Source organism: Diabrotica undecimpunctata, chromosome 1, assembly GCF_040954645.1.
Source record: "Diabrotica undecimpunctata isolate CICGRU chromosome 1, icDiaUnde3, whole genome shotgun sequence".
NCBI lineage: Eukaryota > Metazoa > Arthropoda > Insecta > Coleoptera > Chrysomelidae > Diabrotica > Diabrotica undecimpunctata.
Genome location: NC_092803.1, coordinates 38,462,382 through 38,479,231, shown reverse-complemented (window position 1 = coordinate 38,479,231; position 16,850 = coordinate 38,462,382). Strand labels below are relative to the sequence as shown.

The window sequence follows — 16,850 nt, the reverse complement described above, 5'->3', positions numbered from 1 at the left end:
AGTGGTACAGAAAAATAGTAATAGAGCTATAACTAAATACTTCAGTAGTGAATACATACAGTGCCGGTTACTGGTAACAAAATAGGTGTGGTTGAATTTCGCAAAGAAATTGTATAAAGTTTCTGTGTTGTAGCAGTTCAGCAAATCCCATCACTCTGGTCACTCCAAAAAGAAAATGCCAAGAGTTAAGTGAGGTCCAGAGACATAAGCATAAAATACAAAGATACTTCAAATCATGTTACGAAGCAAATATAAAAATGAAGGTCGTATAGTCTCAAAGAATAAAATTAAAAAGTTACTACAGAGTGGAAAGTGTGTAAAGGAATACCATTCTTGTGTTTCCAATGTTTTAATAAATTACATACTGTTACACAGGTACATAAAATATAGAATGTAATGTTTTTGTAAACATATATTAAAGTAAAACTAAATTTTCAGCGTCATTTTTATATCATTTTTATGTAAAAAAAAATGTTTACCATTCAAAATATCCCGTATATGTATTCAATACATAGGTTTTGTAAACAGTTAGTTATGCCTGCAGCCTAATAAGCTGCAATAAAAATAGGATTGTAGTGCCAGTCTCATCGGACCGACCGACGTAGCGTGATGGAACATTGTGGTGCCGGTTCCATGGGCCCGGCACGGCAGTTAACTTGATAAGTCTGTTTCCATCAGACTTACTTACCTATAGAACTTTTAAGATTCGAATTCCTATCCTGATTTTTCTAACCTCTAACGGTGTTATAGCTGAAATAGTCTTCACCAGGAAATCCCACCATAGGTCCAGTTTGCTTATTAAACATTTTATCTGAAGGGATAGCGTAATTTAGTAAAATTTTTGTTGTTTTGAAATCTTTTAATCATTATGGATAGAAAATATTTTCAAACATTTGATGCCCTAATGTTTTTTCTATCAGCATTATCTACACATGATTTAGCCAACATACCAAAAATGTAGCCAAAGATCAGTATTACCCTGAACCGGCTTACATTTTTTTATAAGTACACGTCAGGATTCTTAGTGTAAGGAATGTACTAATTATTACTGTTTTATACTTATGAGATATAGCTAGTTTTTCATAGTGTATATGGGGCCACACATGGAGCTCTATCAGACATCTTTAAGAGCAATATGCCAAATTATTTGAAAAAGAAGACATTTGACCAATTTGTGCTTCCAGTCATGAAATACGCTGCCGAAAAACTTTCCTTAGCCTAGGCTACAGCAATCAAACCCAAAGTAACCCAAAGATGAATGAACCGCTTGCTACTTAGACTAACTCTCAGAGAGAGAGTTCGAAACGAAGTCTGAAAAAAAAAGGACAGGCGTCACAGATGTCATAGAGTACATAGCATGGTTGAAGTGAAACTGGGTGGGTCATGTGGCTAAAATGAAGGACGGGCGATGGACCCTAAAAATTACAGTGTCTAAACCATAAGCTGACAAAAGAAGCAGAGGTACCACCTACTCGACGTCAAAAAAATCGCTGGGTATTAGAGTAGTTAGCTCAAGATCGACAGCACTGGAAGAAATTAGGGGAGACTTAAGTTAAACTTTGTACAAAGAAGGCTGGATGATGATAATGATAGCGGGTTTACAAAGCGTTTAAAAAGGACATGCTATGGTTTAAGTTCAAAATTTTAATGAAAATCTGTGTTATCTAAAAGAATTCCTTGTGTTAATGTAAAACGCTGGAAGGATGTTTTGGTATTTATGCACCTTCTTAGAAAAACACTGGTCAATATTTTAATTAAACTAAAATTTAATATAACCAATATTCCAAAATACGAACATGTTCAATAATTCCCTATTGTTTTAATTGTATTTGGTGGGTAGATGTTAATTCTATACCCATCAATATATTTTTTAATCAAAACCACGCAGAACATAAGATATATATAAGAATGATACAAAATATAAATGTTTAATTGCGAGAAGATGAAGTCAATATTTTTTGTTTTTCTTTTGGTAAGTTATTTATATAGTTTCTTTTTTAGTCGAATAAATGCCTCACCATATGAACCCTATCAATGTCATTCCATCTTCCAGTCGTCCATCATGTTAAATTTATCTGAGTCAGTGAGCATAACTTGAACACCGTGGTCAATAGATCTTATAAACTATTTTTATCATTTTACTTTACCTGTTGTCTTTTTATCTTAATGCAATATCTTCAAACAGTTCGGTATGCTGTTTTCTATTAAATGCTAAGCGGAACTCCTTATTATATTACCAACAAAATGTTTATATTCCAACTAGCATCGGTGATTTTTCAAATCTGCTCTTAATTTACAACTTCAATATATTTTTTAATAATCGTTAGTAGAATGAAGATTATCACGATTATCAATTACAATCTGGTCATAAATGACCAATGAGCCATTTTAATTGAACCTAAATCCGCATAAGCATCATGCTCTGCTTTTCAGTATCACTTAAACCAGTTTAAGAGACTTCTACTTCATCTACTAGGTTACCCAGTAGTGTCAAGAAGCTGGATTGCCTCAATATTCTCGTGAATACAAAGTCGGTGCTCGTGACTATCTGTCACCTTCTTATAGTTTCCATTACTAGGTGCTAATGGAGGTCACTGTTTGTCACGTTCCAAGGAGCATTTACAAAGATTTTTAGTATTTTGTTCTGGAATCTGTATTATTATTATATTGTTTGGTCTAACTAAAATAGTAACTTATTATGTATCGACAGAGTGGAGTTTTTTTTCCACTAGCCAATACATTTTTTTGTATACCTTTTTGGTTCTTCTCTTTTTTTTTTTGTTGAGGTGAGCCTTTCAGCGTATTTTGGCATCTAATCTTATACCTAAACTCTTGACAGTATCTGCATATGGTACTTGGATATTGCTGCTTATGACTAGTATATATTGTTTTTTTGTTGGTAAAATCAAGATAAACAGAATTAGCTTTATTAGGCCTTATTCTTATTTTTTTTTATCCATTTATGGATTTGATTAACTGCTATTTGGACCTTGTTGGCCGCTCTTAACTGGTCGTCCCTACTACTTAGATAGCAGTATCATTAGCACAGCTGCCAACTGTATTGTCTTCTAATAAGGTATATCACACTTGATTAGTAGTTAGAGGATAGGACCCAACACACTGCTTTGGGAAAAACCTGCTCTAATTTCTTTAAAGTCTGAAAACAGTCTTCCTGCTAAATTATTAAATGCAGTTCATTCATGTACGACTATAAAAGTGAGTACTGGCTGGGCAAACATTTTTTTTAATTGTACTTCTTCACTAAATACTTTATCAAAAGTATGTGCAGCATCAAGGAAGACAGTTAAGCATACTTTATTTTTGTCTAGCAATCTTTAGATAATACTTTTGATTTTGTGCACTTGGTTGATCGTTGTGTGCTCATTCCCACACACAATTTTATGTGTCGGAATTAGATTCTTGCTTTAATTTTTGGTCTAATTCTCTTGAGGAGAAGTTTCTCAAAAAACTTCGATATTACAGGGAGCAGAGATATTAGTTGGTATGATGAAACCTCAAGTACTGGTTTTGCTGGTTTAGGAATCATTAAAACTTTGGTTATTTTCCATACCATTGCTACATATTTTAATTTGACTGCAGCATTAATTATTTGATGGTTGTACTATAGCTCTTCGGGGAAGACTTCTCATCAGCTCAGCCTAAATTAAAACATAATCCGGAGCTTTCTTTAATTTAATATTTGCCTTTATTTCGACAAGCACTTCTTTTGGTTTAGGTAGTCGAATTTCTTCCTCTAATTAAATAGGTTCCTCCCATGTTTCTTGATCTTCTTAATGTGCTTGATATTTATTTAAAGATACGTACCAAGTAGCTCTGCTTTTGCGCACTACTTCTGGCCAAGTTTTTATTTTCAAATTTAGTAGGCGGAGTCTTTTTAGTCTTTTAGTAGCTTTCTACAAGAAGTAATTTGTGCTACCATTACCTATTAACTCCTGTAGGTAATAATTGATTTAATCATTCACTAATTGTAGGATAGTCTTTTTGAGTTGTTGACTTTCACAATTTTGATTAGTCTAATCTTGTGGAAACCCTTGTTTGTTGCAAAATTCTGTTCAACTTTATTTTTTCAATTATCATGTTCCTTACTTCCTTTAAATAATTGTTGTCTTTTAACCTAGTTTACAGTGTATGAGTCTTTTTCCATGCTGCTTGCAAAATATGCTTTACGAATAATTCAGCTTCTTTATCTAATTGTTCCGCATTTAGTAGTGGATCCCTTAAATTTATTTTCTCTTCAAGGCTCAGTTTAAAACTTGTCCCGATTATCAATTTATTTGCTAATGGAGGAACTTCCTTTTTAATAATCATGTCACTCATGGTTAGTACTATGAGCAAATTCTTAGGATTTAAGTCCTCATGTCGCCCAATTTAAGTCGTCAATGTTTAGAAAATTAGCTGAAATATTCTTAACGATAAAGAAGTCTAATAAATCAGGGGTTTTGTTTTTATCCGTAGGCCAAAATGTTGATATTTCAATTAATAATGATTTACAAATATGTGCTTTAATAGCTAATAAAAGCTCCTTACTCTTAGTAAAAGCTATTTTAGAGCCCCAGTGTGTTCTTTACATTGAAGTCTTCTTCAACAATAAACCTTTCCACCTTTCCCTTAAGCTTTTCGAAAATTCAATATGCTATTCTTTTTTAATGGAGTGGTGAGGTAAGCGATAGATTGAACTGACGACATTTATTTTAAAAGTTATAGTTTTTATGTATACTGTAGTAGCTTGAATTCAGTTTTCTACTCCAACTCTTCGTAATGATATATATTATCTTTGATGATGATTGGGCACTGCCTCCGTTGGCTGCATGGTCAGGAGTTACTGTGTGATATACCTTGTATCCTTTAAATTTAATATAGGACTCTTTTGTAAAATACGTTTTAGAGAAAAGACACAAATAATTTTTTTAAATATCAAGGGTTGCTTAAAGCAACCCATTTTTATTTAAAGCGACAATTCTAAGGTAATTAGCTATTTTTTACCTTAGGAATAGCACCTTTAGCTCTATATTCCATTCAATATTTAAGGACTGTTCTGTTTCTTTTTAAGTCTACGTTGTTTTTTGATATTTTTTATTAAAACATATCTTTTCTAACCGCACTATATGTATTATTACTGTAACTTTCTGTGCTTGTTTTCTTTTACCATTATTTGATTTGGTTGTAGTTGTTCTTCTTTCTGGAGAATGTGAGAAGTTTATTTTTTTCATACTTCTGTTTTATACCGTTTGGAATTCCTAAGCGACGATACATTCTCGGTAGTTAGCAGGATGTTCTTAGTCACGATGGACACATTTTGGTTTAGCATTTTCGGATTTGTCCCAATTTTTAGGTAAGATGCTTTATTGTGCATATAGCATAACTTATTCACCTATCAAAAAACTTTCAAGTATGACCGTATGCATGGCATCGTTTGAAGGTTAACATAAACATGTCTAATGGCTCTTTGGTTCACCACTTAAACTTGTCAGCTTTATCATACAATACTTTATAAACTAAATCATGAAAAAATGACAAAGATAAGTGTGCTGCCGTAGAAACTTTCTACTAAGAGAAGAGACCAAGTGGTGATATCCAGATTGCGACTTGGACATAAAAAGATAACTCATTATTCTATAATAATGAAGGAACCACCTCCGATGTGTTATGTGAGTGATAGTAAACTAACAGCTCAACATAATATTAATAGACTGTCTTTTCTGTGTACTAGAACGACAACAGTGGTTACCTAATAACGTTAAAGAATGTACAACATTAGTAGCGCTAATATATTACGACTCATAAACTTAGCAGCAGCACTCAATATGAGAGTCGCTAGCACCTATCTTGAACAAAAGAACATACACACGGTAACCTGGACCTCTCCTGATGGAAGAACAATGAGTCACATCGATCATATTTTAATAGATTCGAGGCATGGAACAGACGTAATAAACTGCAGAAGTTATAGAGGCGCAAACATATAGACACAGATCAATAACTAGTGATCTTAACATTGAAGGCTAGAATTTTAAACACCAGTAAAGAAAATAAAATGGATAGAAAAAATGGAATGTGCAAAAGCTGAGCGATGCGACAATTGCATAATGGTACAAGGAATTAAAATGTGAATAAATAAAGCCAGACACACATGGACTCCTACTGGACTAGAATAAAGGAAGACAGTGAAGCAGCAGCGAAAGATGAAATAAGTACAGAAATTTGAGCCCGTAAAAATCATTGGTTTGACGATGAATGCAAGCTTACAAGAATTACCAGACACAGAGAAGAGAAGAAAAGAGGATACACAAAAGAAAAAAACTAAACCACCTAAATAAGGACTTAAATATATAGAAAACCGAAAGTTAACATTAACAGAAAATATTTCAAGGCAATTACAAGACAATGCAGAAGTCAGAATGACGACCTATTAACAACATGGAAAGCTGTATTGAGTAGATGGTTAGAATACTTTAAACAGACACTTGATATAGTGGAAGAAGAAGAAAACCTGGAGGACGAAAGAGATGAGGTAAGTGGAGCAAACGAGAGGAAAGAGGAACCACCAACGATTCTTGAAGTTAAAGATGCCAATAAAAAACTGACCAGAAACAAACCATCCTGAATAGATTCCCAGCTGAACTATAAAAAGAAGGTCGCCTTGATACCATAATTTGTATTACATCAGCTTGTACAAGAAATATGGACACAGAAATCTCTCCATAATGATTGGAATATTGGAAAAGTTTGCACCATACACAAAAAAGGGATGTCTTTGAATGCTCTAGCCACAGGCAAAACACGCATCTAAATGCAACATATAAAATATTTTTTACAGTACTATGTCACCGTAGGGCACTATATGCAGAACGGATAGTGGAAAAATACGAGTCTAGTTTCAGAGGTGGTAAATCGATAATTGATCAGATTGAAACTTAAAAATTTTTTGGAAAAAACACTGGAATATGAAATTGATACTCATCACATATTTATAGACTACAAAGCAGCATACGACTTTGTGAATAGAAGAGATATGTTCAAAGCTACGAAAGAGCTAGGAATACTAGATCAGTTGGTAAATTTAACAAAACTTACTGTTAAAAAAGTTAAATGTGGAATACGAATTTTAGGGAAATTGTTTGAACCTTTAAAACAAATACCGAGCTACGCCAGGGAAACCCTCTCTCCTATATGCTGTTTGATCTGGCTATGGAAAAAATAATACGTATATCACAAATCACAACCACTGGTTTAATATATAATAAATCAGTGCAAATTCTAGCCTATGCTGATAACAATAATGGGAGAACGGAAAAGTATGTACGAGATGTATGTATATGAAAATAAGCGCGCAACCACAAATCCTACGACCACTTGTTATAGAAAACTCGACATGACAATTCAGTGAACGAATTTGTATACCTGGGAGCGCTCCTTAACACTAAAAATAATACTACCACAGGGATAAGCTGCAGAATTTGCACAGCCAACAGATGCTATTTTGGGCTCAACTCTTTCCTTCAATCCACAATTATATCGAGAAATACAAAAATAAAACTTTACAAAATAATAATACGCCCAGTCCTAACATATGATTCAGAGACATGGACTCTAACAAAAAATATTGAAAACATGTTAGGATGTTTCGAAAGAAATGTACTAAGGCGAATCTATGGAGTAGTGAATGACAATGGAGTCTGGGGTCTGGATCGAATTTTATAGGAACGTGATCTCGTAAAACATATTAAGATAGGACTTCTGAGGTGAATATGGGATGTAATACAGATGAAACAAAATGACCCAGCTAGACATTGGTCTTATCCACTAAGAACGTTTAGAACTAATTGTATTGCTATAATTTAACGATCTTTATTTATTGCTTATTGAATTATCTACTTTACCTAGAATACAATTAGTGCTATATAAAATGTTTCACATGTTTCTTTGAACTTTTTTTAAGTCTAGAAATGTTATTATCTTATAATGTAACTAGTATACCTAAAAATTTATACACAGACTACAGTACATAAATATTAAATGTAATTTTTAGGTGATTTGTACAACCCATGTGGTTTTCACGCAACATCCTTGGTATCCTGATGAAAATTTAGGGGAGCGGTCTGGAAGAACGTTACTTAACAAAAAAAAGCAGCGAGATGCGGTGTCTGATACATTAGTACCCCTGTCCGATGTGCCAGTCGACCACCATCCTATTTTAAGATATGCAGTTCTTCCTGTGCCTTTATTAACAAGGCCAAAGATTATTGTGTCTCCTGGAATAATCCCTTCGCCCAATTTTTTTGACGATCACGACACTTTTCCCACACCTGTATTTCCCACACCTGTTTTTCCCCCACCCGTATTTCCCACACCCGAATTTCCCACGCCCTTATTTCCCACGCCCATATTTCCCCCACCCGTATATCCTACGCCCGTATTTCCCACACCTGAATTTCCCACGCCCGTATTTCCCCCTCCCGTATATCCTACGCCCAAATTTCCCACTCCCGTATTTCCTTCCAGGAATCCATGGGCAAATAAAAAAAAATTCATAACAAGTGTATCATATACCAGGGTAATAAAGCCAAGTAGTCGTAGGATTGTACGAATACCACTTAAAAAAGTGTCAGGCCGTTTGTCTGATATATTATTTCCTCCATCTGATTCACAAGTTAACCACGATACTTCTTCCGACGGTAAAGTTGAAATATCACCTTATAATGCACGATCATTACTTGCCAGGAGATCACAGCCCAATTTTGTGGTGAACGATGCATTAGTTGCTCTGTCTGATTCACCAGTCGACCACGATACTCATCCAAGACATACATTACCCGATACATGGGACGGGGTTGCACGGGCTCAACTTGCGAGAGCATCAAGTCGTTTCTTGTCTGATGCATCAATTCCTGTATCTGATTCATCAGTCGACCACGATGGTCATCCAAGGCATACATTACCCGATACATGGGATGGGATTGGACGGGCTCAACTTGCGAGATCATCAGGTCGTATCTTGCCTGATGCATCAATTCCTGTGTCTGATTCACCAGTCGATCACGATGGTCATCCAAGGCATACATTACCCGATACATGGGATGGGATTGGACGGGCTCAACTTGCGAGATCATCAGGTCGTATCTTGTCTGATGCATCAATTCCTGTGTCTGATTCACCAGTCGATCACGATGGTCATCCAAGGCATACATTACCCGATACATGGGATGGGATTGGACGGGCTCAACTTGCGAGATCATTAGGTCGTATCTTGTCTGATGCATCAATTCCTGTATCTGATTCACTAGTTGCCCATGATACTTTTTTAAGACAGACACATAGGACAACACACCCAGGTCATAAACAAAATGATGCATTAGATGCCGTGTCTGATACACTACACGACCATGATACTCTTCTAAGAAATTCATTACATTCAAATTCTAGGCGGCTTGTGAGTTCCAGGCCTATAAGTACTACTTTAAATTACCCATTGGCGAGATCATTAAAAAACCACGGAAAGCAATCAGATGTTCCTGTGCATGATTCATTTATACCACTGTCATATTCACCAGTCGACCACGAAACTCTTTTAAGACAAACGTGGCCTCCTATCCTAAGATATCCATTACCTTCCTATCCTAGGCTTGCGAATTTTAATCAAAGACATTTGCATGACAAACCATTACCAGTCCATGGAAGACAGTCCGATGCTGTTGTATCTGATGCAGTGTTGCCCAAGTCTAATTCCCTATTTGACAATGATGCTCTTCTAAGAAATATTGTATTCCCGCCTTTACCTAGGCCGCATTAACTATAAATTAGAGAATAAATTCAATAATAACTACCATTCCTGTGAACTTGAAATGTTATTCTTTATTGTCAAGGAAGGAATAGTGAGTTCAATATTAATTAGAGCTTTAAACAATGTTTTTAAACTCTGTTTACCAAATTAAGTGTTTGAAATAAAAAAAATTCTTAACAAAAAATATGCATTTATTTAGAGTCTGAATTATTACATAGAATAAAATCATAAACTGCAAACTAATTACAGAGTAGCCAAAAAAATACCTGGAAACTTGGATTTCAGAAAATAACGATGAAACCAGATATAATGGATATAGTAGAAATAACAAGAAATGAGTTTGTAAAAATGAAAATGGTTATCTGCAATAAAGACCTAAGATTATATAGATGGTTCTAAGTTAAGTGGTTCGGAAAATGTCCCAGCTAGTACTTGAACCACTTCAGAAAGAACCTGGTAACCTCTATTTTTCTCTACTTTAAATTTTTGAAAAATTTCCTTACCAATAGTTTTCTTAACGTTTTGACACAATGACTCAAATTATTTTATTAAAACTGTACTCTCTAACAATGATAATTTGGAGGATTCTAATCCTCCTTCTATTTAAAAATATTTTATCCAAACTTAATACATGTCACTTGTTTAGCACATGGACAAAACTATAATTCTGGACAAAACTATAATTTGATTTAATGAATTGACAGTTGCTGTTGGAGGATGTTATTTTGGAAGGCTTGCTTAGCTTTAAGCTACACCTTTAAACGCTCCTTGATAGACCTATTGGTCAAAGAAGAAGAGGAAAACCCAGAACAAGATTCCTAGATAACATCGATGAAGACATGAGAAATATGGAAATACGTGCTTGGCGGAGGAAGGCGACGAATAGGGACGACTGGAGAAAAATTCTTGGGGAGGCTAGGACCCACACAGGGTTGTTAAGCCAAAGTGATGATGATGCTTAGCTTTAAATAAAGATTGGCAACTATTATCCGTGAGAAGGTTAATTATTTTTTTAAATCAACAAAATGATCAGCATAAGAATTAGCTGCTTCCAACCATGTTTCCCAACGTGTTAAAATGGATTGCGGTGGCAGTGGAACAGCAGAAAGCATATCTCTGTAACATTGCATTCTTACAGGTGATTTCAGGAATACCTTTTTGATATTCGGTATTAAACTGTTAACTAGTGGAAATTTTTTTCTTACTTCCTCCGCAACTCTGTTTATTCCATGCGCTAAACAAGTGACATGTATTAAGTTTGGATAAAATATTTTCAAATTTTGTAAAATAAGCAATAATTTATCATTAGGCATAGCAGCAGGAAGAAAAAAGTTTGCTAATGCTTCTTGTAGAAACCGTGATATTGCTAGAGCCGTGATTTTTTCCAATTGCTTATAGGAAATTAAATACGATTTTGGAAAGGTTTCATTGCTAGGTATACCAATCAATAAGTAGACAATGTATCTTCCTGACGAGTCAGTGGTCTCATCCACACCTATGAAGAAGTAATTATTACATATTTCGTCTTTTATGTTGTGGATAACTGAGGAGTATAACTAATTGACATTATTTCTCTTTAGAGTTCGTTCACTTGGAATGTTTTGTTTGCAATATTTTTTTAAAAAAGAACTAAAGTTTTCATTAGATCATTTTGAAAGCAGTATATTAGAAGATACTAATGCACGACACAAGTCTTCGTTAAAAGTTTCTTGTTCGGTTTGTTTTTGGAACTCAAAGCACTTGGACCGAAGGTTGATATTTTCAACCGGATGTGATTTTTTACTTTTTTAGCTAAATGTTTAGCGGTTCTGACATGCTGATCTGTTTAAATTTTTTTTTTCAGATGAAATCTAAAAAAGAATATAAATATTCTATAGTTGTACCCATTTTTAAAATCTAAGATTGTAGAAATAAACTAAAAATGGACCGTTTTTAGATGACTGTGCAAGAAGGAAGAAACCCCAAATATTTACAAGAGGCTCTTGGTCTTTTCTGTTTACATAAAAAAAAATACTGTGAGCATAAATTAAAAGCACCTAATTAATTAAGTCCAATATATGATATGTTTTTGTTTTTAGCAAAATTAAAGCAAACTATGCTATTGTTAGAAAAAAAATGTTAGCGATCTTTCAGTAGACTATTGAATGATTTGAATTTTAAGTAGATATTCTATTTTTTATCGCAAGGAGTTTAAAAAATGCTTGAAAAAAGAAAAAATACATCGATTTATTGCGAACCAGCCTTGTGTCGGCACTTTTCTTAAACATAATCTCCAATTTTAAAATCTTTGTTTGTACCACTGTGTAAATTTTTAAAATAAAATAAAAAATAATACGTATATACTTACGGTTTTGCTACAACATGAGCAATAAACTTTATCCATACCCATAGATAGCTTTTTGTAAGGTTTTATCCAAGTTGAAACATTGCTTATTTTCAGCATTTTCACACCACAATAATTATTCTCAATTACAAACACGTTGTTTACGCCTTATTTTACAACAAAAGTGAAACCAAGTAAAACTGACCGTCAAAATAAAAATTTTTACCTAGAGACATAAACTGGGAAACAAACCCTTAATTCCAGGAGAAAACGTGACAAAACTATAAGCCGCTGCCTTTTATTAGTTACTATACCAAGAATTTCAATATCAAGTGATTATAAAACAAAATTAAATATTGACATTTTCATGCTATCTGTAAGTTTGAATATTATAAAAATATATAGTTAACGTCAAATTTTCAAATTATATGCACTTAATGCCCACTTTTATAAAAATATGCAAAACTTGACATTTTTGCATTTTTTATACAGTATATGCAAAATATGCAATTTGCATATCTGCCTAAGTCTACTGATAACCTTTTTGGATCTGACATTTTTAAAACAATAAATTTATTCCTTTTATTTAATGTGACACAACCCAAAAATTCTCGCTGATACAGCTTAAAAATTTCTAAAATTGTCTGCTATAGTGGAACAACTCAAAAAATATTGCATAGAAACTTGATATTGACACGGTGGGACTTTCACCGCACAACTAAAAAGGGAAGTAGTGTAAGAAATAATTTATCTCAACTGACAACATGTCATAGCGACACTTATTACGTCTAGCGGACATTTTTGCTATTATTATTGTGACAGTTTTGCAGGTCATAAATAAGGCTTTTTCAAGCCCTCTGGCGCTGTTTACCCAATTTTGTCATTTTTTGAGTTAAGCCACTATTGAATACAGCCGACAATATGGACTTGGAAACTGGACACTGACGCAAGAACACAGTCATAGACTTAGGAAAATAGACAAAACAAAAGCGAAAAATATACACATAAATGGGCAATAACTTACCCAACAATATGCATTAAAATGCATTTCTTTTAGGAAATATGCATTAAGTATGTATTTTTTTTAGAAGATAGGTTTATTTTCAATAAAAAAATATATTTAATAATGGCATATTATTTAATGTCTATTTTAATAATTAGAAAACAATATAAATAAATTTAAAAACTAAGTAGATAATTCTAAGGTACTAATTAATTGTAATCTTCTTCTTAACGAGCCCCATCCCTAAGGATATTAACGATCATCACGGCCCATTTGACTTAGTCTGCAGCCGTTTTGAAAAGTTCTATTGACGTTTTCCCACTCAATTGTCTCAGATTCTTCAGCCAGGATGTGCGTCTTCTCCCTGGTAATTTTTTGCCTTCCACCTTCCCTTGTATGACCAGCCGCATCAATTCGTATTTCTCATTTCTTAGTATGTGACCAAAGTAGCTCATTCTTTATAGTGTTGAGTATTTCCTTATTTTTTTTTCATTCTTCGTAGTGTTTCCGCATTTGTTATATGTTGTGTCCAAGTTATTTTCCACATTCTTCGATAACACCACATTTCAAAGTTGTAATTGTAATAAAAGTAAACAATGTAGTAGTATGGAAACAATAAATGACCTAAGGTTTTTCAAAATTTTTCATTAAAAACTTATGGCTTTTATCTGTGCACACATATTTGTAAATTGAGAAACTTTTTTCCACATCAACAGATGTAATCGGAGCATATTTTAAATTCACAAAAATATTTGGTGTTGCCTTTAACATTTTAACAAGCTGATCTAATTTCTTTTATTAAGGTCAAGCTTTTCAAAAAGGAAAAATTTGATGATTCTAATTGAGTAATAGTTTTTTTGAAGCAAACTAAAATTTAATTTAATAAATGAAAGTTGCTGCTGAAGAACGCGTTGATTCTAAAAAAATGTTTAGCATCTAGCAGAGATTTGAAACTTATTTCCATGAAAGCAACAATTATATTTTTTAAATATATGAAATAGTCTAAATGGAAAAAAAGAGGCTTCCAACCATGTTCCCCATCGTGTTAGAACGGGTTTTGGTGGAAATGGAACATTTGAAAGTATTTCTTTATAAAGTTAAATTCTTATAGATTTGAGGAATACTTTTTTATGCTTGATATCAGGGAGTTTAAAAAAGGACACTTTTTTCAATGTCTTCGGGAACTGTGCATTTCATGTGCTAAATAAGTAACGTGTATTAAGTTTTTATAAAATATTTTTAAATTTTGTCCGGCCTTGATGCAGCATCGGATAAAAAAAGCAATAATATATGGCTACGAACAGCTGGAGGAAGAAAAAATTTAAATATTTCTTCTTGTACAAAACGTGATATTGTTGCAGAGTTGTTTTTTCTAATTGCTTGTATGATATTAAATAGGATTTTGCTAAGATCTGATCGGTTAGAAAACCAATCATTTAATGAGCAAAATATCTTCCTGACGAATTAAATATCACAAATTTACTCCATAATTAAGCGGGCGCTCACAATGAGTCGCCAACCCTCGCTTCGACCATAGGATCGTACCATATTATCAATCGCCAGGTAAAATAAATGCATTTTATTAAATATAAGCGTTCACTGTCACTGCTATGCTCTAGGCGAGGATACGATGCGATGGTCTTGAATATCAACATATTCTAAGGGTTTTTTGCAATTATCTTGGTTAATTCTTTATTTGTTTTAATTAAAAAAAAATGCAAATTGAAGGAAATTTTAAGGTCTACAATATTTATTTGAACCATTTTTCTCTAAACTACATCAAAACCTTTTTGGGAGAAAAAAATGACGTTTTTACTTTTTAAGATTGTTAAAAACAACAACAAAACAAAATCACCTGTAAATCTTCACAAATTTTTTATCAGCTATTCCTTATATATCTTCTAGAACCTTCAATCAATGATTTTTTCTGGTGTAATTACACATATTGGTAGGTATACTCGTTTTCATCGTTCTTGGCGTGGGCCTGAAATAAGCTACTACGGAATTTTTAATATTCATCTCTCTCTGATACACAGATGCGTAATTCAATTGTGCGAGTCACGTTCGTCATGGTAAAATGCGATGAGAAGGGAATGAAGAGACCACTTACGTCTCCCAGTATTGAAGCAATAACACCGATGCGTTCGGCCTCTTTACGAATACAGATAGCTGTCAGTGACGTGTTTTTTTTAACATGTTACCCTGATCTATGCAGGTTTGAAGTAGCTGATGAAATAGTTTTTATAAGTAAACAGTTTTTAATTAATTAATAGTTTGAGCTCTTACTGTGTGGAATTCCATTACATAAAATAATACTCTCGACACCATAAAAATTCCAGTTTATTATAAATTAACTCTCTCTCTTCCAATACTCATTGCAATAATGACTTGTGGCATTGTTCTTGAATGAGCTGGCTAATAGGTTTATAATTGTAGCAATTACCATTGATATTTTATGTTGTTTTAGTCGATTTTAGTCAGTCATTGTTGGAATTTGTTCCGAACAGTTTTACTTATTATTTTTTGTTGTGAATAACTAATTGTTCTATTTAATAAAAAAAAATGCCGAGAAAAACGATAACAGGAGAAATGCGACAATGTGTAGTTCATTTATTGGAGTATTTTAAAAAAGAAAAAGAAAACAACGGACCTTTGCTTTCGTTATCATCGGTACATGAACGAGTAGCGGACGCTTTGAAAATCAGTCTTCGCACAGTGACAAGAATAAAGAGTGAATACAAGACAGGGGCAGCTCTTACTACAGCAGAAGAGTCACGTAATGTACAAAAAAAAGACTAATGATGTCAGCGATACTATAAAAGGAGAGATTAGAAATGTACTGTATGGCATGAAAGCAAAAGGAGAGCACGTTACAATTAAAGTTCTAAATACACAATTAAGAAACAAGCATCTCTATGACGGTTCTGATACAAGTTTGTGGCGTCTTATAAAAAATTGTGGGTTTTCATACAAACTAGAAAATAGTAGACGAGTGCTATGTGAGAAACTATGTATTGTCTCCAAACGACTGTATTTTTTGAGACATTATATGAGAAATTTTTTAAGTCCAAGCCCACTTTAGTTCGTTTTTTTTTAGATGAAACATGGATATTCCTAAAAGGGGCATATAAACGTACTTGGCAAGATGACTGTGTGAAAAGCATCAGAAAAGGACACGAAAATACAGGTAAACGCTTTGTTGTTTTACATGCCGAAAGTAGGCAAGGATTTGTTAAAGATGCTGGATTACTGTTTTCTACGAAATCGAAGAGTGCAGACTATCATGATTCTATGGATAAAGAGTCTTTTAAAAAGTGGGTCTCCGAAAAGCTGATACCAATGTTGGAGGAACCATCTCTAATTATTATGGATAATGCCTCATACCATAGCTCTTAATTAGAAAAGTTACCGAATGCCAGTTGGAAAAAATCGGACTTACAAGATTGGTTACGAGCAAAAAAAATAATTTTTGACGACGATTCGGGCAAGACAGAACTATTGAGTCTTTGTCGCCAGAATAAACCACAAAATACCAGGTACGTTATAGACGAGCTACTCCAAGAACATGGGCATCAGGTTTTTAGATTGCCTTTATATCACTGTCAATATAATCCGATTGAGTTGGTCTGGGGCATTTCTAAACAATACTATGATCGTCATATTGGAGAACATGGACGTGGAGATGAAACAGTGAAAAAAGTTTGGGGCGATGCATTAGCTGA

At 33.7% G+C, this 16,850-nt stretch overlaps 1 protein-coding gene across 1 annotated transcript; it reads left to right on the top strand.

Annotated features, from left to right (window-relative positions):
* Positions 1–1,885: 1,885 nt before the first annotated feature.
* LOC140448154 (uncharacterized) lies at positions 1,886–9,986 on the top strand. Its single transcript, XM_072541257.1, has 2 exons — positions 1,886–1,972; positions 8,051–9,986. Exons 1-2 carry the CDS (start codon positions 1,925–1,927, stop codon positions 9,809–9,811), a joined length of 1,809 nt encoding a protein of 602 aa, XP_072397358.1. The 5' UTR covers positions 1,886–1,924; the 3' UTR covers positions 9,812–9,986.
* The last annotated feature ends 6,864 nt before the right edge of the window (positions 9,987–16,850 follow it).